The sequence below is a fragment of the Knufia obscura genome (assembly GCF_036327395.1).
Source record: "Knufia obscura strain CCFEE 5817 isolate CBS 148926 chromosome Unknown scaffold_6, whole genome shotgun sequence".
Taxonomy (NCBI): domain Eukaryota; kingdom Fungi; phylum Ascomycota; class Eurotiomycetes; order Chaetothyriales; family Trichomeriaceae; genus Knufia; species Knufia obscura.
The window spans coordinates 857,932-885,444 of record NW_027042692.1 but is presented as its reverse complement, the minus strand read 5'-3'; the positions used below and the strand labels follow the sequence as shown (position 1 = coordinate 885,444).

The 27,513-nt window shown below is 51.7% G+C and overlaps 9 protein-coding genes across 9 annotated transcripts; 2 read left to right on the top strand and 7 right to left on the bottom strand.

Annotated features, from left to right (window-relative positions):
- Positions 1-258: 258 nt before the first annotated feature.
- Positions 259-2,458, top strand: PMZ80_005822 (uncharacterized protein; the record flags this gene model as incomplete). Its single annotated transcript, XM_064874239.1, has 3 exons — positions 259-1,275; positions 1,603-1,911; positions 1,964-2,458. The coding sequence occupies 3 exons, from the start codon at positions 259-261 to the stop codon at positions 2,456-2,458; spliced, it is 1,821 nt and encodes a 606-aa protein (XP_064729961.1).
- Positions 2,459-3,446: 988 nt separating this feature from the next.
- PMZ80_005821 (uncharacterized protein) lies at positions 3,447-5,363 on the bottom strand (the record flags this gene model as incomplete). Its single annotated transcript, XM_064874238.1, has 1 exon — positions 3,447-5,363. One exon carries the CDS (start codon positions 5,361-5,363, stop codon positions 3,447-3,449), a length of 1,917 nt encoding a protein of 638 aa, XP_064729960.1.
- A 1,200-nt stretch (positions 5,364-6,563) lies between these two features.
- PMZ80_005820 (uncharacterized protein) lies at positions 6,564-7,660 on the bottom strand (the record flags this gene model as incomplete). Its single annotated transcript, XM_064874237.1, has 2 exons — positions 6,564-7,174; positions 7,657-7,660. The coding sequence occupies 2 exons, from the start codon at positions 7,658-7,660 to the stop codon at positions 6,564-6,566; spliced, it is 615 nt and encodes a 204-aa protein (XP_064729959.1).
- A 188-nt stretch (positions 7,661-7,848) lies between these two features.
- On the bottom strand, positions 7,849-9,626 carry PMZ80_005819 (uncharacterized protein; the record flags this gene model as incomplete). The annotated part of the gene is made up of 2 exons (XM_064874236.1): positions 7,849-8,142; positions 8,193-9,626. 2 exons carry the CDS (start codon positions 9,624-9,626, stop codon positions 7,849-7,851), a joined length of 1,728 nt encoding a protein of 575 aa, XP_064729958.1.
- Positions 9,627-11,643: 2,017 nt separating this feature from the next.
- Positions 11,644-13,550, bottom strand: PMZ80_005818 (uncharacterized protein; the record flags this gene model as incomplete). The annotated part of the gene is made up of 3 exons (XM_064874235.1): positions 11,644-12,285; positions 12,416-13,070; positions 13,318-13,550. The coding sequence occupies 3 exons, from the start codon at positions 13,548-13,550 to the stop codon at positions 11,644-11,646; spliced, it is 1,530 nt and encodes a 509-aa protein (XP_064729957.1).
- Positions 13,551-14,061: 511 nt separating this feature from the next.
- On the bottom strand, positions 14,062-16,140 carry PMZ80_005817 (uncharacterized protein; the record flags this gene model as incomplete). Its single annotated transcript, XM_064874234.1, has 1 exon — positions 14,062-16,140. One exon carries the CDS (start codon positions 16,138-16,140, stop codon positions 14,062-14,064), a length of 2,079 nt encoding a protein of 692 aa, XP_064729956.1.
- Positions 16,141-16,401: 261 nt separating this feature from the next.
- PMZ80_005816 (uncharacterized protein) lies at positions 16,402-17,349 on the bottom strand (the record flags this gene model as incomplete). Its single annotated transcript, XM_064874233.1, has 3 exons — positions 16,402-17,015; positions 17,070-17,240; positions 17,298-17,349. The coding sequence occupies 3 exons, from the start codon at positions 17,347-17,349 to the stop codon at positions 16,402-16,404; spliced, it is 837 nt and encodes a 278-aa protein (XP_064729955.1).
- Positions 17,350-17,524: 175 nt separating this feature from the next.
- PMZ80_005815 (uncharacterized protein) lies at positions 17,525-23,662 on the top strand (the record flags this gene model as incomplete). The annotated part of the gene is made up of 1 exon (XM_064874232.1): positions 17,525-23,662. The coding sequence occupies one exon, from the start codon at positions 17,525-17,527 to the stop codon at positions 23,660-23,662; it is 6,138 nt and encodes a 2,045-aa protein (XP_064729954.1).
- An 863-nt stretch (positions 23,663-24,525) lies between these two features.
- PMZ80_005814 (uncharacterized protein) lies at positions 24,526-26,110 on the bottom strand (the record flags this gene model as incomplete). The annotated part of the gene is made up of 3 exons (XM_064874231.1): positions 24,526-25,201; positions 25,254-25,915; positions 25,991-26,110. The coding sequence occupies 3 exons, from the start codon at positions 26,108-26,110 to the stop codon at positions 24,526-24,528; spliced, it is 1,458 nt and encodes a 485-aa protein (XP_064729953.1).
- Positions 26,111-27,513: the final 1,403 nt, after the last annotated feature.

The window sequence follows — 27,513 nt, the reverse complement described above, 5'->3', positions numbered from 1 at the left end:
TGTGCGCCACTCCTGTGTGAGACTCCGTTCACGGTGCATGGCATCCTCTACCGCACGAGATTCTGGCCTCTCGCACCATAAGAACCAGACTCGAACACACCAGCCGTCTCCAACATAGTCAATCCATGATCGGCGGCAGTCTCATGTCCTCACTTACAACACCGCCTCGAGACGCACCTATTTGCAGTCATTCGGTCACAACAGCCTCGGGGTAAGATACCAGCAAGCAGAAGCACCTGTGGCCGTAGAGTATTCCTCATGGAGAATGCGAGTGCCGCAGGTCGTTCTAGCCCTGATTGCAATGTAGCGACCGTTCATGATTTTGGATATCGTGGACTTGACATCAAACAAAAAGAGATTCGACTACTGATTGTGCAACCAGGACTCCAGGATGACCCAGTACATGGCACATTCAAGTATGCGTGCTTATCACATAGTCCGATCACCACCTACGAGACCATCTCATATGTCTGGGGCGATGCATCAGTTCGCGGATCAATCTACTTACATGGCCAGCCGACTGACGTACCAGCCAGCACGGAGGCCGTGCTCAGGCGGATGAGGCATAAGGACCAAGACAGAATACTGTGGATCGATGCAGTCTGCATCAACCAGACTGACCTTGACGAACGAGGTAACCAAGTCGCTATGATGGCTGAGATTTATGGTAAGACGTCCTGCAACCTTATTTGGCTTGGAAAAGATGACGACGGAACCAACGAACAGGCACTTCAGAGTATCTCAGCCATCCTAAAAGACATGAAGATCGAGACCAATGATCTTCAGGAGCTCACGAGAAAGCTCTACGGTACGCGGGGCAATTGGTTGTGGTCAACCACAGGGATCTCAACTAGTGTCGATTGGCCTTCATTTCTACAATACTTGGCAAGTCGTTGGTTTACACGACTTTGGGTAGTTCAGGAGGCTTGCTTGCCAGCGAAGAGTATCTGTTATCGCGGATCATCTGAGTTGCCGCTCGAAGATGTCCTCCGAGCAGCATGCTGGACGGCACACAAGGCTTATTCTTTACCCACGCTCGAGCCTTCCAATGGTATCAAGTGTGCCGTCGGTATTGCGATGTATGCAGATCACGAATATGGACGATCCGAGATTCTCTACAAGAAAGGTCAGCTCGCGGCGACCTTGTCATTGCTTGCAGACAGTTTAGACGATTTTGATGCGCATGACCCGAGAGATCAAATATACGGGATGCTGGGGCTCTATCAAAAATATATCAACCCTCGCGAGCTTCCAGCCAGCGCTGCGAACTCGAGAGTAATACTTTCGAGTAATATACTACTCCGGAGTAGGAGTATCGATTTTCTGGTGTTCCCTGGTACTCAGGAGTATCCTTGGCGAAGGATGCTCCCTCCTATAGTAGGAGGTAGGTCTGATAAATGTTATGGGATAATACTCATACGTAGCCGTTTATAGTCTACCTTACCTCATTAGGCAAGTGTGTAAGGTGCCAAGGATACTCGGGATACTACTCAGGAGTAGGAGTACTGAGTCGGCTGATACTCGAGTAGTATTCTTACTCGCGAGTTCGCAGTGCTGCTTCCAGCGTGCCTTGTACCAAATTACCGCGCTGACCTTGGCCAGGTCTTTCGTGATGTAGCGAGGCTCATCATTGCAGATGAGGCAAGTCTCGACATACTGGAAGACAATGATTCGCGATCAAACAATAGTTCTGATCTACGATTCCCAACTTGGGTTCCACGATGGCACAACAAGCGCGATTATGACTTGCAACACACTCAGCATCACCCGACACGATGCTATGCCGATGCCCAGATCGAGTTTGATATCTCGAACCTCCATGCTACGGTTGACCTCGACGTACTCCTTGTGAAAGGTGTAACCCTCGGTGTTATTGAGCAAGCCTCAGTGAAAATCTCGCGTCAACATTTTGTGCGCGAAGGTACGAAGGCACTCAAAAGCTTTACTGAGTATGGCACGTGAGATGGCCGAGAGTTTGCATGGCCGATCAGATGAGGAAGTCAATCGCAAAGTTGCCCATACTCTTATCAAGGGCTTGGATGGATATCTTGTGGCTATCGACGAAGCTCAGAGCACAGATCTGTATGCTGCTTTCAGGAACTATGTCTTACAAATGGACGAGTTTCCCTGCCTCCTCGGCGACATATCAGAGGCCACTGAACCAGATGCCAGGAAGGCAGCGAGCTACTTCGAGGCTCTTTCCAATGCCTGCTATAATCAACGCCTCTTCATCACCGCCTCTGGGCATCTGGGTCTCGGCCCATTGACGCTAGAGCCAGGAGACATTGTAGCCGTCCTCTTTGGCAGCAGATTTCCTCTTGTACTCAGACCCCTCGACCTGCCGACAAAAGGGTACAGGCTCGTGGGCTCTTGCTGGGTGTATGGCATCATGGAGGGTCAGGCAGTACATGCTCATAGAGCTCAGGGGCTGGCTGATGAAGTCTTCTATCTGCATTAGGAACTCGGCGTGCTGCTGACCGTCAACAAAGTTGCTCGAGATCCGGTACTGTTCGGAATGAGTCGCGTTACGAGCGAGTAACAGCGCTGCTCAGTTGCCCTGGTTGGCATTTACGACCCACAGTCATCATATATACGGCTTGCACCTCGCCACACAATCCTACCACCTACATACCACTCATCCGACATCCATACACTACAGCATCAACAGCGCAACCACGCAGTTGTTGCGCAAACCCCCGATCTCTCACTTGCGCAATTGCAACTGGCTGCGCAACTAGCCTTAGCATACGGCTACTATCCATACCAGCCACGCCTATGTACTCTTCCCATACCATGACCGGGACGTTCACAATCCCACCTACCCAGTTAATACATAGGCAATCGTCGCGTAACTCGTTACGCAACTAGGATTTTGCGAAACTCATCGCAACTGGGCAGCACTCACGAGAAACAGATCAGTACCCCGCAACGCCATCACCATTACTGGATAACATAAACGTGGGCTAAGATCATCGAACTTGAGAAGCTCTTCAACGCTACCTGTTTTGAAAATCCGTGCGGCGCTGTGTCATCGCTGTACATGATGGAGTACAGTACTCATGTCTCCTACGTATTGGTCCGTATAAGTTGAGGTCAGCAATATCGCGTTCATTATGCTCGTTTCCTCCGTACACTCTTGCGCACTTGCTCGCGCTGTCTCTTAACGTCCTTGAGCAAGAACGAGTTCGAGCAACTATGCTAAGTCCAATCTGCTTGCAAGAATTCGAGAGTGAGAAGCTTGCTCAACTCTAGATTTTCGTATGTTCAGGATTTATGGAAAAGGAACGGACCAGTCTCAATTAGAGCTCAAGCAACCAAGCAATAATATCCTCCCATCTATGGTAAAACCTTCCAGGCGCCTGTACGCCTCGCTTGCTCAACCATACAAACATCAAAAGATTTACATCGAGTACCTCTTTACCTTACCCGTTCTCATGGCAAGCCCTCTACTTCGCCGCAAACCTACTCTTCCCGCTCAACCAACTTCCCTTAAGCCAAAGCCCCCATATACCCACCACACCCATAACCATCAACCCCCCAAGCAAACTCCCGCCCTTCCCAATCCCAAGCGTATGAAACAACGGCGTGGAGTAATGGATACTCCCCGCCGCGACACTCGACCGAACCGCATCGTTCATCGCGAACAAACTCGCGCTATACATCGGGTATGTGAGTGCAAGGTAGATGAAAATGACCTGGAAGACCAGGAAAATCGCAACTACGAACAGGACGATTCCAATCGTGGGCACGATCCAGTGGATGTCGGGACTGTTGAAGCCCGTCCACGCGAACATGAAGAGTGCGGCGGGCGCGAGGACTGATGCGTAAAGGCCGGGAACTAGTCTTGTTTCTGGGGCGCCGAGTTGGCCCTTTGCGAGTTGGGCTCGGAGAGCTGGGTTGGCGTGGTAGTGCAGGTACCAGATGTATATGGCGACCGCTATTGCAACGCCAACGGCAACAGACAGGAAGATGAGGCCTTGTTCGCCTAGGTTCATGCCGTAACCACGGGTGATCGATGGGGCGGGGAGACCGGCGCCGTAGACGAGCGGGAAGCACTCGAAGAAAGAGTAGAAGATGCCGTAGATGAGGCCGATGTAGATGCTTGTGAATGCGACGGCGGGGTCGAGGATGTTGATTTGGAAGGGGCGGAGGAGGTTTTCTTTTGCGATGTCGGCTACTGTCATGCTTGCTTGGTCGATTTCTGATTGTGCGACTAGCTGGGCTGCTTCGGCGTGTTTGCCTTGAGCAACTAGACGTTTTCGTAGGCGCTGGGCGCGTTGCAGGAGGATGGCTGGGGAGGATGTCTCGGGGAGACAGATCATGAGAGAGATGAAGATTGGTCCACCGAGCCAGAGGATTTCCCACATGGACCAGTGCCAGCCTTCGACGGGGACGGAGAAGCCGCTTATCATTGGGCCGAGTGCCGGGCCGGCGGTGGCGGCTCCAGCCCAGCCCGTGAGAAGGTATGGCATCTGTAGAAGTGAGTATACGTCGGTGATGGATGCACCGCCTGTTGCGAGGGCTGGACTGCCGAAGAAGCCTTGAAAGAAACGAAGAACCACAAAGCCGGCGAAGTTGTTGATGAGACCCAGCGGAATCGTGATGATTAGGAAGATGAAGAAGGTGATTATGTATGGTGGGTTCCTGCCAATAATTGGGATCTCGCTCATGGGCGAGAAGACCAGAGCTCCAAGACCGTATGCAAGGACGTACATGGACAGTCCTAAGCTAGCAACTGTTGGGCTTATATCGTACTTCTCAATCAAGGTTGGGATAGCCGGTGTGTAGATGGCGCCAGCAATGTAAATGGCCAAGGTGTACATGTAGATCTGCATTATAACCAAAGCTTTCTTGCCTTGAGACCAGTTCTGCGGGTTTGCTTGGTCGTCGGTCGTGTACCATGTGACCAGTATTCGATTGTCGGCTGTCCGCTCTGGTATAAGAGTCCGGGAGGGCTGCGTCTTCACTGTTTCTTGTCGGACTGCATCCTCGTATGCCTCGGTCAATGACGCTTGCGTCTGGGCGCGTGAGATCTGAGGCCTAGACACGATTCGAGAGAGGATGCGAGATGCTTCGAGATCTGTCACTGATGCTGCTGAGGAGGCCCCATCAGCATCTGGACGTGTTGGGGCCGAGCTGAGTGCATTAGGTGCGTCCGGGAAATCGAGCTTTTCTTTCTCGGTTGCCGGCGTCGGCACGTTCGTAGATGCTTCTGACAATGTCTTTGTCGGCCGGTCTGCGCCATACTCTGCACGTGGGCATCGCCAGTCGTCCTTCTCTTCGGGGTACTGAAAGACTTTGTTTCGCGTAACAAATCGGACTATTTGCCCAAAAGGGGCGTCCCGAATCACGTCCGGTACCATTGTTGAGTGGTTCAACCTTCAGTGTATATGTGAGCTGTGCTAGTCGAAGTCGGGCAATGTACTGATGTTATGGGAACAAGGTGTGATGAGACTGCTCTGCTATGTGAGTACTGGATGAGGATGTAGTGATCGTGATAGCAGGCACGGACCCGATACCTCCTATATAGGGAGGATATCATGACTGGGTGTTACATAAGAACATGCATACGAAACTCACTATTGGACGACCCGTGTGAGTGCCATGGGTTTCTGTCCGGCGGTAACATGTTCGGACGAAGGAGCTTATTGCCAGTAGCCAAAACCATTGCTATTGGACATGGATCCATCAGACAGCGGTAGAATGCTTATGTCAACCACAAAGCTTTGTTTTAGTAAGTACTTCGGTGTAAAGAAGCAAGCCAACAAGTTCGGAGTCATGAAGAGGAAAGGTTGACGCAGGGTCGTCGGTGTTTACAGGCCTGCTGTTAGCAGATAGCGGAGAACGATATTGTAAGCCGAAGGCTGCTGTCGTATGGTGTGCTCGAATTTCTTTGGTCTGCTCATCCATGGTTCGGTCGAGAAAGCATGCTGGTGCCGCCGCTTAGGGAAGAAATCACTTCCCGTTTGGTCAGGGTCCTGGTATGAGGAAAATCCTGCGAAGCTTTGTCAGATCAGCCAAGAGCAGATACGAGAATGACGTGTTTTGTCAGCACAAGATGATGACATCAGTCAACCAATCAACGAGTCAAATTTAAGCACACCAGGCTTGGAGAGGGTAAGCGTACCTACTCTTCCTGCAGAAGTACACAGTACCACATGCGGTGGTCTTGTAAGTTGTCGCGTCGGTTTCACAGGAAGCCACAATCGAGGTATGCTGTATTGATCCTATAACAATAGTAGTTGGTGTTGGCGGGACATGGGCATGACGAGGTCGTAACATAGCAATGGATTCATATCAGTAGTTCAGGACTTCCTGTTCCTCCTCCTAGAGACGTTACAGAGGACAGACATGATAAAAGCTGCATTTCTGATAGATGGTATTCTTTTGCTATCTTTGAGCAGTGTATGCCTGTTCTTTAACATGTACCATAAAGCCTGGTAGCCTGTGCGCGATACCGATGCGACCAAAATCAGAAGCCTCTCCCATATCCAGGTCCCTACCTGACGCCTTTCGCCAACGATGCGCCCTCCCACAACCATAGCACGTGTTGTCGTTCACCATCAGGGCATGGCACCATACTCCTTCGTGTCGCCGTCCGCCTTTAATGTAGATTTCTTGAACAGCTTCTGAGAGTCATACAGCGAAGAACTCTTTTTGAAGTTGCTACAGCATGTCAGCATTCGTTCGGTGGCAGGTGCAACCCTAGCATCCGCAAACAAGCGTACGTACCCCATGCGTCTGTTCTTGACCTCACTCAACTTCTTGGTAGTGGGACTGAGTATATCATCACTGGGAGAGACGTAGGTCTGCCCATTGTTGTGTGCTTCTGAAATCTTTCGGACTAGTGCTGGCTTTTGTGACAATGTTGAAGCCTTGAACATCTCGTCCATTGGGCCTGTCTCATCTGCGAACGTGGTTTGATTTGTACCCGCCTTCGGGGCGTCTTTTGGCGACTTGGTCGGCGAGGGTGGGAGAGGGACTTTCGAGGGTGACTTGGTGGGAGAAGGTATGTTTGAGGAGCGCTCACCCAGAGGCATCTTGGGAACTGCGGAGGACGACATGTTCTGCATATTCTGCATGTTTCGGAGCAGGATCTGTTGGGAGAAGTTGCGGTTGGGTGTATTGTTTGGGGTGCGCATGTCGACCTTAAAATCTTCTGTTTGTCCTGGAGCTGTGGTCTAATAACTAGTCAGCTGTTCTGATGGAAGTGCAAGTCCAGGTGTAAAGCGAAATTATGTGCAAGGACGAGTTGTTTGTTGTGCCAGGCGTGTGTCCAGTTACGCGTTCTAGGCATTCATCATTCGCCTTCGTGGCAGTGGCGACCCTGCGATGACTCAATAACATGGACAGTGCCCGGGATGAGTGGGCAAGAACGGTCGTCGCAATTCGAGATGATGGAACTGACGAGGTCGTGCACGCCGTTGCTTCAGTGATGGAAAGCATTGTTGACTAAAGCTCAAAGAGGAACAGACCCACTTGCCGATCGCTACGGCGGACCTCTAACGCGCCGTTTGCTCGACTGTAGTGGTGGTAGGGAACGCGTGCAAGGCGTGCGAGGAGTGCTCGACCTGTGAGAGGGTTATTGGTCTCCTTGGCGTGCTAGAGTCGCTGCTGACGGGTACCCTGGCAGAACATGGCGGCTTACAGCTTCACTCATAGCATACAGGTCGGCCACGTTGAATCCCGGAGACATGCCTGGAATATCTCTTAGGCCTAGGATCTTTGAAAATCGTTCTCATGGAAGCCATGGAAGGTCTGTGGAAACAAGGACTACCTACACCCACCGTGCGTTTTCCTGCATCAGCCCGTCACGTTCCTAGCTTCCAACTCAACCTCCTCCCACCCTTACACTGTCTTGACATCGGGATGGATGCGATCAGCAGCCTCATCATGGCTATGCGATGTGCTCATCTTTCTCTCATACTGCGACATGACGCCCTCCTTCTCAACATGCTCATCGAAAACATCAACCTGTGTCGTAGCAAATTTTCGTGCTGGAACACCCCGTTCGAATAGCAAATCAAGCTCAGCGTACGTTCGTCCTGTTGGTTCTGGAACGCGGAAGAATGTGTAAACGATGCAGAGAAAGCAGAGACCGGCCCAGAAGAAGCCAGTGAAGAGGCCCCAGTTCCATTCACCCTAAGCATTATGTTAGCGTACACTTTGTACCAAGGAAAAGGTTCACTTACCGGATTGAGCATATAAGGAGTCAGAACTGAACAGATTATACCAATGATGTTGTAACACGCTCGTCCAAGCACGATAGTCTTGATTTGCAGTCGCCGAGTTGACATTTCAGCCACAAGTGAATAGCAAACTGTTCCAACGGACAGTTGATAACAAAGCGCCCAGACCAACATGATGCTTCCAGCAGCGAGAGAAGCCGCATCAGTTTGCGACTCTGGCACAAGACCGAGGAAGCCCAGAATCAGAAGCATGGTGAACAACCCGCACAGCCCAAAGAGATAGAGCCTGCGTCGTCCGATGCCCCAGCCCATCAGGAACCACGCACCGAAGACACCCACGCAGTTGATGGAGTATTGACCCAGCGCGAAGCTGAGGGCATTCGAAGGGTCAAGACCAGCCTGCTCAAGGAAGTAGGTAGAATAGCCCGAGAATGCGTTTCCGGACATGTTCTGTATAGCCCAGCACATGCAGACAATCTCCGTCCGTCGAAGGTCAGTTCCTTTGAAACAGTCCAAGTAGCCGGCACCCGCAGTGATCTTGTTCTCAAGAGCAGTCGTGTGGACCATCATAGCAACTGTCTCGTCGGCATCGAAGTCGGTCTCGCGGTTCATGCTAGTCAAGCGTTCTAGAGCTTTCTTGGCCTCTTCTAGTCGGCCTTTCCTCACTAGCCACCATGGAGATTCTGGTGCGAAGAAAACGCCGATCAACAGTGGGACAGGCCAGATCCATTGAAGCGCGAATGGGAGTCTATAGGCCCATTGGTCTGTCCGGCCGACCATGCCCTTGATGGCGCCAATGCCGATGACTTGGCCAATACCCCAGCAGAAATTGATGTAGGTTGTGAGATGCCCACGGAGCGCAACAGGGCAGACTTCAGAGGCGTAAGAGATTGTGAGCGTTTGGAAAACGCCCCATGGAAGACCCATCAGGATCTCTCCCGCCAGAAGTTGTTGGACGTTCGGAGCAGTGAAGAGAATTGCGATGAAGCCTGTAATCATAACCAAGCATCCCATCACAGTTTTGCGGTAGCCGATTCGTTCCGAGATCCAACCGTTGATAATGAGACCAATGATGGAACCAACGTTGGCACCGTTTGACAGACCAGCTTGCCACGGAGCGGGTACTTGGTAAGAATCGTCCGATGGTACGTATTCTCCGTACTTCTCTCTGAAGGGTGGGAAGGCGTAGAAGTTCGGGAGGAGGCAGACTTGGAACCCTTCCATGACAATGCAAGTCGAGATGAGAACACTCCATGCGACGGCTTTAGGGTACAATCTGATACCTTGCATGAGAGTCATGTTGTGTTCTTTGTCGGTCGCAGCTTTGGCATTTCTGATGACCACACTGTTTGATCGTGTCGGCGCAATGTGGTCCTTGGCGGGGAAGTGAAGTGGCGACGCATTTGTGCCCTTCTCGTTATACATTTCTGTGGCCATGGTGATGATGGCAGCTCGCTGCTGGTAGCCGTGAGTTGTGAGCCGTATAATGCTCTGGCTGGAGAAGGAGAAAGGTCAGCATGTGCGAGGGACTGATAATTTATCCTTGAGCAGCAGAGACTTCGCTCGTGCTGCGGACCTCCACACAGTCCTGCTAGCCGAAGGCGCCGACAACAAATGATCACACGGCTGTCAATTCCTTTCTCCAGAATTTCTCTCCACACTTCATAACCACCAAGAGATCAAGTCGTTGACAACCCGCGACGGCAAGAACCTTCGTTCTTGATAGCGGAGAAGTTATTCTCGTTGGCAATTGCCTTTCGCAGTTATCTCGAGACCGACTTTGACCGTAGCAAGCTTGCTGAAAGGTGAAAATGAAGGCCGACACGGAGCGATGCTCCACGGTTCCATTTGCGCCTGTCCCAGGAAGGCTTAGCTGGTTAGTGTAGCGTAGCATTTTAGCTTCTGGGCATATTCCAGCCTCTAAAGTCAGAGTGCTTTCCAAGTCTGTTCAAGGTGTTCTAGATGAACGTTCTGCGTCCGATCACTTTATTTTCCCGTATGCAACGTTCGATGGAATGCTCTCTCGTTTCTACTCGTCTAATCTGTCGTCCCGAATGTCGTGTTCTTAGGCGCACTTGATAGTATGACGTTGAAGAGATGTCCAATGCCATCTGCAGCTTCACTGGCACGCGTGCTGTAGTGGACGGAAAATAAGCTTGGGCTTGCGTCCATGCCGCCGACACGGGGGCGCCCCGCGCTTTGAACAGTGTCCCAGTTTCTCCAGGTCTAGCCTGATGCAGTTCCTTCAACTGATAATGTTGCATCTGGTCATCCTTGGCCGCCGAGTTGCAATTGGTCGTTAGTGGGCATGTGACCCTGCTGAAGCGGACAACGCTCGGTTGCGCTTCATCCAGCACGACTCGGCTACGGTCATCGTCCATGTTCTTTTGTACCTGGGCTTCGACCAATACACCAGGCTGGCCTATTCGATGTCACACAGTGGTACTACGCGTAGCTGTCTTTGTTGCGTCCTGCAGAATATTCATCCGAGTCGAGCAACCGCATACATGGCGGCTTTCTCGACCGGGTCGATACCAGCCAAGACCAGACTCAAGCCATGCGTACACGGCACGCTTGAGGTCAATCTAAGCTCAATCTTATTCCGATAGTCTGACGACGATGGAGATCTTGCACTTGCCCAAAATACACATGGCTGGCAATACATGCCTCAGAGGGACGATTGAGGAAGCTGCGCCCGGTAGTGTTCCAGATTCCCCGGGAATGGTTAGAGTTCGGCCATCGGCCTTTGATCGGCGTCAGAAGCCGGGGTTGTGGTACGTACCCGGGGTACCTGCGGATCTCTTCGATGATGATAGCGCCCCTTGGCCAGTGCCATCAGACCTTATTCTGTCATCAAGCATGATATCGGACGGGTTGCTCTCACAGCTTGTTTCAGCTGGGTTGACTTGCTAAGATGAGGTGTCTACGAGCAGTTCCATTACCGCCAAGTGACCAAATGCCTTAGTGTCACGGCACGGAATAGTTCGATCGTTCGCGGGAGGCATCAAGGTGATGGTTGTTGCTGACGGAGACAGATACAGACATCGAATGACAGAACGGTATCGACAGTCTGGAAGTTGCGACAAAGTATTCAATCGTAGAGATCAACGGCGAGCTGTCGGGCGAGCACGTTTCGAGCAAGCATGTTCTGACAGGAAACAACTCCGAGCATGATCGTACCTGGCGATGGATCAGCCTTAAGTATCTTTCAGTTTCTGAAACGCCCGGAGAGCCATCCTCAATGCAATCCAGACAAAATATTCCTTCGCTAGCAAATTTCCGGAAATGGCAATCCAATTCCGATGATTGCAACAGACAGTACCCTATGCCGAAGCAATGATTCCCACGTACACCGACGTCGGTCATCGAGCACACAGAACGCGAGCGTTGACATTCTTCGTCGTTTTGGAAAGCATGAACACAGTGGATGAACAATTCGTTCCATCACTACCTATCAAAGCACATACAAATTCCCATTCCCCTCCCTTTCCCCTTCCCCCTCCCCACCCCGCCTCTCCTCCTCCCCCCTCCTCAACCTCACATTCATCCTCCCCAACACCCACCTCATCACCAGACAACACCCCACATCAACAACCACAAACCCACTCAACACCCCAAAAGCCAACCGATACCCCGGCGCATCCTGCCCCCGAAACAAAAACGGCGCCCAAATTCCCCCAAGCCCACTCAGCACATTCACGATCGCAAGACCGACCGCCTTCTTCTCAGGCGTCTCCTGGATGCTATTCGCGACCCAACTCCACGCCAGCGCCGTGCCGGCCACACTCCCAGCAAGCCAAAGGTACATGGCCACATAGCGCGCGGCTGAGTCAAGCGTTGCGGCGGAGATGATCAGGCCGATCAGCGCGATGAGCAGGGGGATGGTGATGTGGTAGGTTCGCTCGGAGAAGCGGTCGGAGGTGTAGGCGCCTATGAAAGCGAGGATGGCGGCGACGAGGGCGGGCGGGGAGCCCAGGATGAGGGTGAGGGTTTGGGGGGAGACGGGGGAGGAGGGGAAGAGGTGCAGGGATTGGATGATGGCGTACTCGTAGTAGTAGAGGCCTTCTAGGGATTTGCGGGACATGAACATTAGGACCTGGGTGGTGTTAGTGTGAGACTCGATTGAGGATAGACTCATATCAGCTCGACTCAGCATTGAGGTCAATATGACCAACATGCCAGACCAAGCTGACACCCAACCAACACAGAAAAGAGGGAAAACTCACAAATATCCAAACCCTCACATCCCCAACCGCATCCCGACACCCAACCCACAACTTTCTCCTCTCAACAACCTTCTCGCCCACCCGATCCTCCCTCATCCTCCTCCTCGCAACCTCCGCCTCCCCACTCCCCAACCAAAACCTCCCTCCCCCCTCCGGATAATCCGGTAACAACACCCATCCCAACCCAGCAACAACCACCCCACCAACCCCAAAAACAAGATAACACCACCTCCACCCCCTCCAACCATTCAGCCCCTCCAAACCCCCCACAATCCCCGCACACATCGGGCCCATAAACGTCAGCGTCACAACAAGCACACCGAGCAGTATACTCGTGCGCTTCGTCAGTTCAGACCTTGTATACCAGCTACTCAGGAGGTGCAAAGCCCCAACGAAGAACGGGGCGTCGCAGCAGCCGAGGAGGAGACGGACGGCGAGCAGTTGGCTGTAGGAGTGCACTAGGGCGTGGCAGGTGGCGACGGTGGACCAGAGGAGGCAGCAGGTGCTCAGGTAGATGGAGGGGCGGACGCGGGTGATGAGGAGGTTGGAGGGGAGTTGGAGGGTGAGGTAGCCGGCTTGGAAGACCATTATTGAGACGTTGAATTGGTGGGTGGTTAGGTGGAGGTCTGGTTCTATGCCGTTGATTTTGGCGATGCTAGTTGGGAAGAGGGAGTTAGTATGGGGTTGGGGTATACATAAATTGTGACGGGAGGTGGGAGGTGAGGTGAAAGTGATCTGCAGCTCTTAGGACTGATCACCATCCGTTCTGCTTGTGTCCGACATGCAGTGAAGCTATGCTGCTGCTGACCGATAGATGACGATGAAGCAACACCAATCAGAGGCCACGACAAAGGACGAGAGACAACACACCGAAAGAAGTACAAGAAAACTGTAAGACTCACCTAAGCAAACTCTTATCAACAGCCTGAAACAGACACATGAGAATCAGGACCGGAAGCAACGTCATGTCGAGCTTCCGCACGAGCTTCTTGTCCTGCTCCTGCCTCTGCTCCTCCTCGCCATGCTCCGCGTCGTGCAGCCGAGCCTCGGAGCCAGCCCCCGTCGAGACGGAGTTCTTTGGCGTCCGGGAGATGACGCTGGTGATGGCATCAGCGATCTTCTCGACTGAGGCCATTGTGGTGGTGGTGCTGGGGAAAGATTGATGGTTGTGAAGAGTGGTGAGGAGTAGTAAAGGGAGTGACTGTAAGATGAGATAGGACTGGCTTGCTTTATGGCGAGGTAACGAACGTGGCAAGTGTAAAGGAATGGAATGTGATGGAGGAAGAAATATGAAAATTATGCTGCGGCGATGGAGTATTTATAGCTGGATTTCGTATTTGTGTGCCATACTCGATGATACGTGCTCTGTGGGAGGCTGCTCGAACCACAGAGTGAAGCCAAATCGAACAGGAGCCGGCATTCTGGTACGGGTGGATACTCATTGCCTAGCTTCAATTGACGCCTGACCACTTTTGCAAACGTGCTCTTGCGCATGTTCAGGCATCGACTATAGGTAGCAACGCATTCAAGCACGTTGAGGAACTCGTCGGTACCGTTAGGTAGATCTTTGTAAATGCTCATCATCTCTCTTCAAGCCCACGAGGGCAACATGCCGCTGTCAAAAGTCAAAGACGGTGAAAGAGAGCCTACACGTTCAACATCCCGAACAGTGTCCGCGTCCGATTCCAATACATTGCCGCTTTGCGTGCCGGGGAATCCAGCGTGTTTTGTTCATTAGTCCCATCACCACCAAGCGCAAGCCGAAGATAATGTTCATCGAATTCATGGCGTACATAGTGCTCCTCCTTCTCAGCCACCATGACCCGTTCAAGGACAACACGTTGGAGCTTTGGCACCGCTGTTGTCGTCCACAGGTCGATACCTCCGGTTTTTGACATACCTGTACAGAGTTGTTGCAGGGTCGAAATTGCCACCGGCGAAGGTAGGTCTTCTGCCACGAAAGTGGAAGCAGTGGTTGGCTTTCTGCTCTCCATCGTGTCAAAAAGCTGGGTTGCGGTCTGTTGAGCCAAGGCTTCTTCCAGATCTGCCGTAGAATCGGCCAATGTCTGGAAAATCTGATTGGGAAACAATGACTTGAACAAGCTTCTGGTCTCGCGGATTAGTCTCAGGAGGGCAGTAATATTTTCAGGCTCGACTGTGTTATTTGCGCTTTTTGCTGTCTCACTTGACGCTTCACCAATGATAGCAACGAAGTCCGTTGCTACTTCCAGCGTAGCACTGTCAAGTGTACTTAGGAATGAGTCGGGATCGTGCTTCGAAAGACCGGAGACAATTGTCTTAGCTGTATCTTCGTCTTCGTCGTCGTACTCTTCAATTTTATCTTGCCATCTGAGCTTGGTCAGATTCTGCAGCTCTTCTCTGGTCAATTGGCTTCGTCTCAACCACTTCTGAAGGATCTTCAAAAGTGTCTGGAGGCTGTCGTTCGCACCTAGATGTAGGCTTCTAATGCTCCTCAAGTTGTTGTTGGTCACCTTGGTGCTGGTCTTCCTTATGAGGTCAGAGGTCCAGAGCAGCTCGCTATGTGTGTTATTCCGCGGATTGCGCAAAGCACTACCCATCTCTTGTAGACCTTGGGCTTGCTGCTTGATCGATTGCAGAAGTCTTTTCGAGAATGTCTCACGTATCAGGGCAAGCCCGTCCTCGTCGATGAATGTGGAGAAGCACGCAGGGAGTATAATACTGAACACTTGTGTCCTCGCTCGCAGCACTCCTATGAGGTTTGAATCTGCTACTACAGTCTCGATATCTCGAGCGAGGTGCTTGACCATATCATTGACCCAGCCTCGGACAGAGCTCCTCACTTCTGAAGCTGAAGGAGTAATTCGCTTGAAATAGGGCATGAAACCAAGAACATCTGCAGGAAGCAACGTGCGATTCGTATCTAGGTGTAGGGTCTCGATCTGGGTCAGTTCCTCGTCTTGCAGCAGAGGTTGCTTCTGCAGATTTTGGAGCATCTCAGCCACACCACGTCCGTAGAGGGCTTTCGTTGCAGTGACCGAAGCGATCAAGTAGTGACATTTCTGCCTCAGATCCTTGAGCTTGGCGGCTTGTTCGGCAATATCAGGAATTTGCTGAGCAAATCTGGTACTTCTCAGACCTTGAAAATGTTTGATTGCATCGTTGGCGGATGAGCTTGTGGTGAGACAATAAGCTCCAATTGCTCGTATGAGGCCGCCGAGGGGTGTAAGCGGTTTCTTGAGAAGACTGTCGATGCATTGCAAGAGTCGCTGCCGAAGCACTTTCCAGCGACCCTGTGACCAGTGAAGTGTTTTCTCTGATGCATTGCTCTCTTCGAGGTGCTTAAGGAGGAGTCGAGAAATTATGAGTGTTTTGCTCGCCAGCGAGACAGAGCGGTCTTTAGTAGCCTTGGATGTGCATCTCAACAACTGATCTAAGAATCGAAGTTGGGTTGCAATCGCGGCTCTTGGTGATGACAGTCGCGGCTCATGGTCTCTGCTAGGGGGTGTGCACGCCTGGCTGAGAGCTGAGATACTGGCTTCGGCCTCACGGTTCTGGTTGTTGAGTTCGACTATTTGTTCTGCTGTGGCTAAAAGATCACGATAATTGCTACCAACTAAGGCACGTAGCTTTTCGCGATCTCGGAGTGCACTTGCGCGGAGTTGCTTCTCAAACGCTCGTACGCTTGAGATAGGATGTTTTTCTAGTGCATCCTGCCACGTTGATGGTACAGTGGTTGCATCCATTCGTGCTCGATTTAGAATCACTGTGAGAACTGTTCCGGCGCTTTCTGTGAAAACTGTTCATTCGTCATACAAGTAGTGTGATCGCGATCGTCATGACTATTCTGGCAGACGAAGGAGGAAGGCACGAGTGATGTGTCGACACTGTCCAGTCTTGGCAACGATCCCGAGATGGTGTTGCTGGAATTAATACTCCGTACTATCGCGCGTCAAGGCTACGTAAAAGCGATCTGGCAACAGACTAAAGTTGTTTGCATAAATGATCTATGTTACAGCATTAATATACACTTCCTGAATATCATCTAGCTCTTCCAGCTGGTCCAGCACCGATTGCAACTCCGAAGCCTGACTTTCGTCTAGGCGAGCGAGCGTGTCCTCTTTCGGATCGAACAGTATTTGACTTCTCTCAACCTCTAAGCCAAGAGCAGACTGCATTTTCTGACCGACCGACGACACCAACTCTGGCGCTGTTTCAACCACAAGCTGACCGTCATCACTCGTGATCTCTTCTGCACCTGCTTCTATAGCCTCGTCCATTGCCTCGTCCACGCCAATAGTCTCGTGCTCTTTGAACCAGACCTTGCCTTTCTTGTCGAAGGAGAAGGCTGTGGGTGTAAGAGCACCACCAGCTCTTTGCACAATCATCTTCACATCTGCCATGATGCGATTCTTGCTCTCGGTTTGACCTTCGATGATTGCAGCTACGCCGTGGGGGAGCATGGCTTCGATGAGCACATTGTCGAGAGAAGCGCCGCTCAGACTCTTGCCTTGACCCTTCGCTACCGCCTTCTCTATGGCTTCTTTTGAGACTTGAGCTTTTTTGGCATTGTTGATGGCATATGCAAGGGCAGTATTGATTGACGGATCAGGTCCACCTTCTATCCTTATGAATTAGTATTTTCACTCCCACAAATAGGCAAGTGTCACCATACCTCTTGATAGCCTTATGACATTGAGAGTAAGGGTTGTGCGTTCCTTGCTTTTAGCAGCATCGTTCTTTCCTTTGTCGTGCTTGATCTTAGACCATCTGTTGTGGCCTGACCACAGGCAGGTGGCACTCGAGAAGCTTCGACATGGTGCACTTGAGAACCGCGGAAGCGCAGCTACACGCAAGTGTCCTCTGCGTAACATACGTTGTCGCGATTGTTACACTGCATAACGATCCATTTGCTGATCGTACTTCTCATACTTCTGTCTGGATTCCGAGTCCATTGGATGCGGAGCCTCGTTCACAACTTGCGGAGACGAGGCTGCCCACCAGGGGAGGGTGAAGACTCCAAGCATAAGCGTACAATGTGTACAAAGGAGCATCCTGTCTCAGTGCGGGTCTGACACCTCTTATGACCAGCCGCTGATATGATCTGGCTGACCGAGTGATTCAACAGCAATGGCCGACCCGCATGACCAACAAGATGGGCCCTCGAACGAAGTCCTCGAAGTCCCCCCTCCCTCACTCGATGTCTCCAAACTACATTCCTTGCCCACCGAACAGCAGGACCTGTTCCTCTTGACATATGTCGCTGAGCTTAGACAATACACGAAAGGTCTGACCTCTCAACAGCTGCCCGGAAAGCAGGCTGCCATCAAGAAAGAAGTCATCACCATCGTCGGCCTGCCAGCACCTACACCGTCCAGGATTATACGATACAACTTGGGTCAGATACTTGCAGATACCTACGCCAGAGGTAGCCGGCAGTTGCTGGTCGAGAACATCAACGAGCTACTTTCATTCATAAATGCAGGCAAAGGCGAGAAAGACATTGGCCCGAGACACACTGCCACAACCTGCTTGGGCCATGTTTACAAGAGTGCCGGAGACAGTGCCATCAGTCTGCACGGCCTTGTTCTATCGAGTCTACTCAAAAGCCTGAAGTCACTCCAGAGCCATACCGGTCTGCGAGCCTCTGTCTTTCGTGCTCTAGCCCAATGCGTTGAAGGTCTTGGCTCCAGCTTGGATGAGACTGTTGCAAGAGATGTCTGGAAACAGGTCCGGACAGCTGCTACCACCGACAAGTCTCCTCTGGTGCAGAAGCACTGTTGCGCATGTATAGCGGTTCTCTTCAAGCATACGCCCTATTTCTTGAATTCGAATGACTTTGAGAGTCTCAAGAATGTTGTGTGGAAAGTCCTCGAGTCCAGTGTTGAGGTCACCCGAAGTGCTGCCTGTAGAACTCTGGCTCAAGCTTTGCTGTGTGTTTATAGTGAAGCCAAGCCCAACGATCAAGTTCCACAAATTCGAAAGCCCAAGAAATCGAGCAAGAAGACTGCCGCTGTCGACGATGAGGACGAAGTAGAAAGACCAGAAATTGCTCCCTCGACCAGATCCACTGTCCACCTCTCAATGACTCTGACTGACATACTGAAGACCATTTCAGCCCAATATGTTAAGCCGGCAACGACAAACAAAGCTAGGAGCGCCCTTGGGACATGCTACAAAGCAGTGCTCGAAGGCCTCCCCGAGAAGGTTGTGCAGGAGAAGTACAACGATATTGCAGATCATTTCTTCTACGATGTCCTAAGCTACGCCAGCATATCGTCTAATAGAGTCCGATTGTTGTTGAGCAGAAAGATCGTCAACGACGTATTGAGCAATCTTATTGCCACGCAATTGCTGACAGAAAATGGTCAAATCCACGCTGCTCGATGGCTCATCAATGATGTGCTCAAGAACTATCCACAGGTCTTGCAAGGCAGACGTGAACCCTCAAAACATGCTTTGACTGCTGCATTGCGAGCTTTGTCCATCCTCCTTTCTCGACTTGGTCCAGCTGCTACTGTATTCCAGGACTCCTGCCGAGAAGCTCTGTTTCAAGTCGCAAAGCATCCCAGTTACACTGTCCAGGTCCACGCTGCTAGTTGTTTCCGAACCTTTGTCACGGCTTGCCCAGCCCAGCTCGCTCGCACGCTCGATGGTGCCATGGTGCAGCTCAAAAAGGAATTAGAGCAAGTTGATGGCAAGCTCTTCAAAAGAGCTTCCGTGTACGGGCTGGCAGTTGCTGCAATGCTCAGATCTGCTCGAGACAGCCCTTTGTCTGGCTCGATCGACAGCTTTTCGAAAATCTTCGCCTACGCGACAGAGTTACTCAAGGCTAGTGCAACCTCGGAATTGAGGCTCTGTGCCGCTCAGGTGCAAATAGCGTGGACTCTTCTGGGAGGACTCATGACGCTTGGGCCGAATTTCGTCAAAGTCCATATCAATCAGCTTCTTCTGCTGTGGAGGAACGCTCTTCCAGCACCTCTCACAAGCGACAATACGTCACGAAGATCGCAATTAGAGCTCAGCTTCTTGACGCATGTTAGGGAAGCCGCTCTAGCAGCACTGTCTGCCTTCCTTGAATACAATAGTAATCTGGTCACGAGCGATGGTTCTCGACGCATATCAACCATGTTACAGAACTCCATCGCTTTTGCTGACGGCTTGCCTACGACACGACAGACTGAAGATCTCGCCAATCGACTCTTCTCCTCGTTGCAACTCCACGACCACGCAGTCAATTTGCGAAGACGCATTTTACAGTGCACGATCAAGATCATGGGTCTCAAGCAGGTCGACAAGAATGAATTTGTTTCGATGAGCGACACTGTTGGCATGTCTATCCGCCTCTTCTCGGACCCAGCTCAACCCATACAGAGAAGCGTTGAAGCGACTCTGGCTAGTTCGGCAAGCAGTTTCGAAGGCATATGGGAGCTCTCAGATAATTGGGCCTTTGGTGTGAACTCAATGATCGATAAATTCGAGATTGGGCTGCCTGCGAACGGCCGTCTAGCAAAGATCGGACTCCAAGACCCAGCCATAGAGCCACTGGAAGCATCACTGATTCAAGCGGCGTCTGCGCCGCTTGTGCCAGCTCTTGAGAATGACTCGACTGCCATCTATTGCGATGAAGCAAATCTGGACCAGGATGGCTCATGCTCACCTGAAAGTACTTGCGTCACGCTTGCAGTGCAACTATTCTCCGTGGCACTGCCATCACAGCCACCCCGAATTCAAGAAAGCTGTCTCGAGCAAGTTGCTACAGTCCTCGCACAACCCTTACAAAGGGAACCAGGACGAAAATTCGCTTTACAAGTCAATGCAATGACTGCTATACTGGGAGCTCTAGCTGTTGCCAACAATGAGACCGGTTTTCATGCTGGTAAGTTAGCAGCCTCTACAATAAACAAGAGCCTAGCCGAGATCGTGCGCAGAGGAATACTGGATCACGATGCGGTCATGCGATCAATTTCGACCCAAGCACTTGGGAGACTATGCTATCTGGGCGGCTCCCAATTCACGAACACAGAAGTCAAGAACCTCATCGACGTGATCGTAGCGAATCGAGAGCCCCATGTTCGAGCTGGCTGTGCACTTGCACTGGGTACAATTCATTCTCAGGTAGGAGCAATGGCTGCGAGCTACCATCTCAAGAGCATCATCGGAGTTCTACTATCGTTATGCAGTGATGCACACCCAACAGTACATTATTGGGCGCTTAAAGGACTTACTGAAGTGGCAGAATCAGCTGGATTGAGCTTCTCCGCTTATGCAAGTAGCACGTTGGGCCTACTCGCTCAACTCTACTCAAGTGACAACCACAATGAGGAAGCACTCTCCTCCAGCACATCGACGGCTGAAATGGAGTTCGTAACACCTGTCGTTATCGGCCAATGCGTTGATTCTGTCATCAACGTACTTGGTCCCGATCTCCAAGATGTGGCCAAGGCACGAAATCTTATACTCAGCCTAGTTCAGTACTTCGCCGCTGAAGACATTGCCGCATTGCAACTACAAAGCTACATATGTCTAGGTCACATCTCGCTCTACGCCCCTGCGCACGTGCAGATGGCAAGCTATGTCCACGGCCTGCAGACTGCATTGACATCAGGACAGCCACTTTTGGAAGAGATAGCCATTTCCGGACTTGAGAACCTAATCAAGCGGAACGCAACGGAAGTTTTCCTGGTAGCCCGCAAAGGCCTCGCCGACGAATTGTGGGCTAAGTTCGACAGGAACCCCAGCCATGCTGGATTGAAGAACACTTTACGTTCATGGATGCAACAAACCTGTCTAGACGAGACTTTGTTCTGGATTGAGCAATGCCAAAGTATCCTGTCAAGAACCCGAAAGAAGGTGGAGGCGAAGCCAGCGGTAACGACTACACAGCCGAAAACCGCTGTCACCGACCTCGCAGATGAAGACGTGGCTGGCTTGACGGCGGCAGTTGCGGCTGCTGAGGGTGAAAAGCCGGAGCAAGCTGCTGAGGGACAAGAGTATATGCGTTGGCAAGTGCGCGATTTCGCCATGAGCCTACTGAGCGATATGCTTGACATCATTCGCAATGCCATGCTCGCAGACCACGTCATTGCAGCTGAACACATTTTGCAGGGTAGGGTGGCCGAAGTTGTAAGAGTGGCCTTCTTAGCCTCGACCGCCGTTGTTGTCGAACTCCGAATTCGCGGCTTGCATATATTCGACCAGATACTCAAGATGTTCGGCCGGACACCGGATCCAGACTTTCTAGAGGCATCCTTGTTAGAGCAATACCAAGCACAGATCAGCTCAGCCTTGACACCAGCATTCGCTGCCGACTCCAACGCTGAGCTAGCTGCCGAAGCCATATCGGTATGCGCAACTTTCGTCGCTACAGGCATCGTGACGAATGTGGACAGAATGGGAAGAATTTTTAAAGTACTCTCTGCTGGCCTCGACAACTTGGCATCAGACAAGCCAGACAATTCGATTGGTGATCTCAAGGATCTCAGTTGGAACGGGCAGTCAATGCTCAAAATGTCACTGCTATCAGGTTGGGCTCAGCTGCAATTGGCAAGTACAGAGCAAACTTATTTAGAAGACATCGTGCATCCATACGTGCCGAAACTAGCCCCGCTCTGGCTTAAGTCTTTACAAGAATTCGCAAGCTTGAGATTTGAGCCTGAGATTTCCGACACGATTGGTGAGTACGTTTCGAACCTTCCTCATGAAAGATATTCTGCGCTTGATAGAGAGGTGCGACTTGTATTCTATCAAAAGAGCTGGCTGAGTATTGTGGATGCAATTGCACTTCTCGTGGAGAAGGACAGTAATGCAGTATTCGATGCCCTTGACAACAAGCAGATCTCGACTGATGAGCCAAAAGTCAACGGAAATGGACCTGCAGGCAAGGATATGAACTTCCGAGAGGAACCTCTGGCTTTCTTCTTCATACTCTTTGGTCTTGCTTACGAGGCTTTGGTAACACAAGCCAGAGACAATCAGACTCATGCTCTAGCTATTCTGGGCGCGCTTAAGAGGATACTGACGCCTGCTGTATCGGGAAATGCTGTGTATCAAGATGCAGTCTTCGACGAGACTACCGATACGCTAGACAGGCTGGCATTGACCAGTACGTCGGAAATTCAAGGTGTGCTAGTACAGATAGCACGTAACCTTTCACTTGACCACATCATCGCAAAGTCACAAGGTCGAGATGACAAACTGTCGGAAGATGTCGATCAACTCTTCGAACTCACCAGGATAGTCATCCTTGTGTTGGCTGGGCTCGTTCCCACACTTGAGGATCCACCAAGCCAACCTGCTCGACAGCTGTCCGAGGAGAACATCAACCTGGTACAGATGTCCTTTCAAGCACTCGTTGATGTCGCGGACGTCTTTCCTTCAATCATCCGTGCCGATCTCTATGCATGTATCATGCACTGCTATTGCACGATGCTCGCCACTGGCGTCTGTCAGCATGAAGTCATCCCCCGAGCCATGCCAATATTCCGCATTTTCCTACAACAAATGGTCAAGTCCGGCACTTCGACTTCTGAGTCTGCAACCAATAGTCGACTTGTGCTAGGAGCGCTTAGCCGGATGCTGTCGACGCTTACCATAGCACAACGCCGTGAGAACGATTTCTCTATCATTTGCGCCAAGAATACACTCCTCTCACTCACGATTGTCCTGACCACAGCCTCGCCAGCCATCCCACCTACAGACAAGCTAATCACCAAAATCATCTCGGAGGTCCTAGACACTCTTCAGGATGTCGGTCTCGCCAAGATCTCAGCTGGCTGCGTACGATCACTTCTGAATAGCTCCAAAACGCCGTGCGACCAAGCCATTGCCCGCATGCTTTGGCCACACATACTGCAATATGTCATGGACGCCGACGCCGAAGATCCCGAGATCGTCAAAACAAGTCTGATGCATTCTCTCGTCGCATCAGTATCAAATCTTCCCAATGCCACCGCACGTTCAGCAGCAATGTCACTCCTTGTGCCTTGCCTACTGACTAGAGCGACTCACCCGGTGCCCAACGGTAGCAAAGAAGACCTATCGAAGAACTCATCAGCACGTCTCCTCGAGCTAGCAGGCGTTGACGGCGCAGCTTTCAGGTCAGCGATTGGACAGCTGGAGAGTGAACAAAGGACGCATCTAGAAACACTACTGAGAAGTGCCGGGCTTGGAAGGAAGCAGAGTGCGCATAGAAGGACAGATACAGGGGTGACCCTATCGGATGACGAGGAGAGTAAGCCGGCCATTGCGCTGAGGATGGACTTCTAGATAGCTAGTGAACTCGACTATGTGTCGAGGTTGACAATGGACCACTTATCAGCTAATTCCGTGTCTTATCGACTTGAGATGCTACCACTCCTATCATCATACCATCTTGCGTTCTCAAAGACATTCATAGCTTTCTCCTCCTATGATGTCATCAGGGACAGCGTGGATACACGTCCTGTTCAGCACGACCTGCTATCCTGAGAGAAGAAGAGCACATTCATGTTTTACAGGGCAAGCACCACTCACCTCCCAATTAGGAAGGCATAGTCAGTTGGCATAACAAGGAAGGCGCCGCCAACATTGCGGCCGTGTGGAAGGCACGACGGACATCACGCGACGAAGAAGGAGCGACCGTCATCATTCATAGGAAGGCACGACCAGTATCATGCTACGAGGAAGGCGCGGCCGCCACTACACCATGTGGAAGGTACGGTGACCTAGCGGAGAAGGCACGACCGATATTGTGCTATGAGGAAGGAGCATCTTGAACCGCGCGGCAGGTGCGGCCTGACAACGTTCAAAGGCAGGTGCGACCGGTTACAGTATGGTGAGAATGCAGGCACGATCGACTATGCGCTTCTCAGAAGGCACGACTCATGGGAAATAGAGATCAAGAGGAAGGCACGCTCGACAATGGGGCAGAAGGGGCAGGAATGAAGAGAGAAGTGTAGAAGGCACAGTGTCATCGACGATAGCAAAGTACTCAGAGAGTCGAAGGCCGCTCGTGGAAATGGAATGCGTGGAGTCGTCAACCCTGCGATGAGCAGTATTCACAATTTTGATTTTGATGTCCTACCAACCAGCTGTCCGAACTCAAGACCCTCAAGCCAGCCCAGCATCACCTCCTCCTTCGTCAAACCCCTTCATAACTTACTCTGAGCAGGGAATCCCGACACTTTACTCCCACCCAGCTGCTTCTCCTGCACGCCATACTGCTTCATCAGTTCCGCCGCGCGCTTCTTCTGCTGTTGGATCCGATCAATACACTCCTGTGCCCTTGCCCGATTCTCCCTTCGTCCCAACTGGTTAAGATGGACCTCATCCGGTCCATCCGCAATCCTAAGTGTCCTAAGATGCGCCCATGAACTCGCGAGCGGCGTATCCTGACATACACCCATCGCACCATGAGCCTGCACAGCACGATCAATAACCGCGAGTGCCATGTTCGGCGTGAGAATCTTGCTCTCTGCGATTTCAACCAGCGCGGCCTTCGCATCTCCACTGTCGATTTTGACAGACGCGTTGAGGACAACTAGTTTCGCAGCGTCGATCTCGAGACGCGAGCGGGCGACCCAGTCGATTAGCACGCCGTGTTCACGGAGGGGTTTGCCGAAGGGGACTTTGCGCTCGTCATTGAGGCGCGCGATCATCCATTCTAGGGCTACTTCTGCGGCGCCGATGGAGCGCATGGCGTGGTGGATTCGGCCTGGGCCGAGACGGCCTTGCATGATTTCGTTGCCGCGGCCGTGGCCGAGGATGACGGAGCTGGCGGGGACGCGGACGTTGTTGAAGGTTATGTGGCCGTGGCCGTGGGGGGCACTGTGGGGTGGTTAGGATGGGGTTGCTGGGGGGGAGTGGGGAGGGTACTTACTCGTCGTAGCCGTAGACGCTCAACATACGGTGGACGGTCAGACCCTTTGCGTCGGACGGGACGAGAACCATGCTCTGTCTCTTGTAGCGGTCTACGCTGTCGTCTGCGTCGTTGTCTCGACCCATGACGATGTAGATCTTGCATCTGTCGTCTCCCGCACCGGAACTCCACCACTTGCTACCATTGAGCACGAGCTCGTTACCCTCCTTCCTGATGTTCAACGAGATGTTGCTTCCATCACTCGACGCCTTATCCGGCTCAGTCATCAGGAAACCCGATCTGATCTGGCCCGCCAACAACGGAGTAAGCCACTGCTTCTTCTGCTCAGCCGTACCATATCGAGCGATGACCTCCATGTTCCCCGTGTCCGGAGCAGCACAGTTCGTGGCTTCAGCGGCAGTCCTCGATCGGCCAAGCAGCTCGCACATCAGGCCGTACTCGAGGTTTGTGAAGGCGCCGGCGCTGTTGGTGGGGTCGTACTCGGAGAGATTGGAGTAGTGGTTCTTGGGCAGGAACATGTTCCAGATGCCCAGGTCCTTGGCTCGCTTTTTCAGATCCTCGAGGATGGAGGGGTGGCCTTCCCAGCGGCCGTCGCCTGTGCCGAGTTGGGCGGCCCAGACGGCGTCGGCGGGGATGCATTCTTCTTCGACGAATTTCTCGACCTAGTGGGGGTTCAGTCAGCTGTGTTCCAGAGAGTGTATCAAAGGCAGGGGGGAAGTGTAGACGGGCGGGCTTACAATGTCGAGCATCTTCCTAGCTCGATCGCCGACGAAAGGTTCTGCAATAACGGGAATCCTTTGGCTTGCCGGCTTTCGTGGCTGACCGCCTGCGGTCGGGAGGGGAGGTGCGTTAGACATCTTCTGTCTGGGCGTCTGGTAGTGTTAATGTTAGGTAAATAGTATGGTCGCCGACCGATCAGAATGCTCTGAAGGTGGTGAGAGGGATATGGACTGTGATGGTGGGCACTGAGCAGAGAAAGACGAGGTCAGTAAAGAGCTCGTTGCATTCACTTGAAAAAGATTTCTGATAGTCTGACAGAGCTGACCCCGGGTACAGTACAATATCTAACTATTTACCGCCAACTCGACAACCGCGATGGACCTCGGGCGCAGTCTGTATTTGGTAAGCTGCTGGAGTTCACCGACTGCACGAAGAGGAGAACACAACGAGGACCAGGAGCCTCGGCAATTTTGCTTGGCTATTGGATATTACCGATGACCGACGCCCGGCGGGTCACCGACCCCGTGGGGAAGACGAACATTAACAGACACGTAGGAGTAGTGTAGTGGTGTTGCTGACTTGAAGTCACAGAGTCAAGCAGATCGAGAAGCGAGATATCCTTGTGGCAGGTCCGGGAGTAACTAAGTAGCTGTGCGAGTTTCTGTAGGAGCGTACCCTAGGACGAAAAGCGATCTCGAATAAATATTCGTGGGCGAGACTTGCCCTCAGCGACTGGGCATACCAATACATTGAAGTCCAGTTACCAGTAGAACCTGAGAGGACCAAGACTCTGTTTTTCAAGGTATATTCAAGAATGCAAGAGCCTTCGAACGCGGAAGTAGAAGAAGTGCCTTGCTATTGGCCACTGACGTGGTCGATTCCCCTTCCTTCATCGAGGCAGTCACCAACTCGGACCGTATGTGAGGGCACAAAAACTCAAAAGACTGACGCGTGATGAAGACGTCAGAGGTGCAAGACAAAGACATGTTAGGCAAAAACGACAGTGAACATTTACCTAGAAGAAAAGGTCATCACCTGCAACAGTGCAAACATACGGCAAGCGCGAGTAACTCATTTCACAATCATGAAGAAGGAGCATATTTTGAGAGGGTTGAAATTTTTATTCAAGCTATAAGAGCCCGAGCAAAAATTGATGTAAGCTCGATGTTGCTGTTCACCAGTAATCAAATGTTGTTGATGCTTGAAGCTCCAGTCCACTCTCCCCAGAGTAGTATAATGCTTGTGCCGTGCCGCCGCCCCAGTGCCAGTGCTATTGCATTCGCCAATGCCAATAAGCTCGCTAAACGCTATCCCTATGCAAGTATAAAGTCAAGACGCCCATGTGATTCCCTTGCCCATTCAGTCGCTTGCCGCTCCATTTCGTTGTATAGAATCACATAGAACACCCAATCCCTGTAGCTCAAATACCCATAACGCTGTAAAAGGTCTTTTGACCTGCTGTTGGTACACAATGACACCTCGTTAAGGAGGGTGGATAGAACAAGCAATCCGCAAGTCATCAGTGTCAAGGGTCCAACCA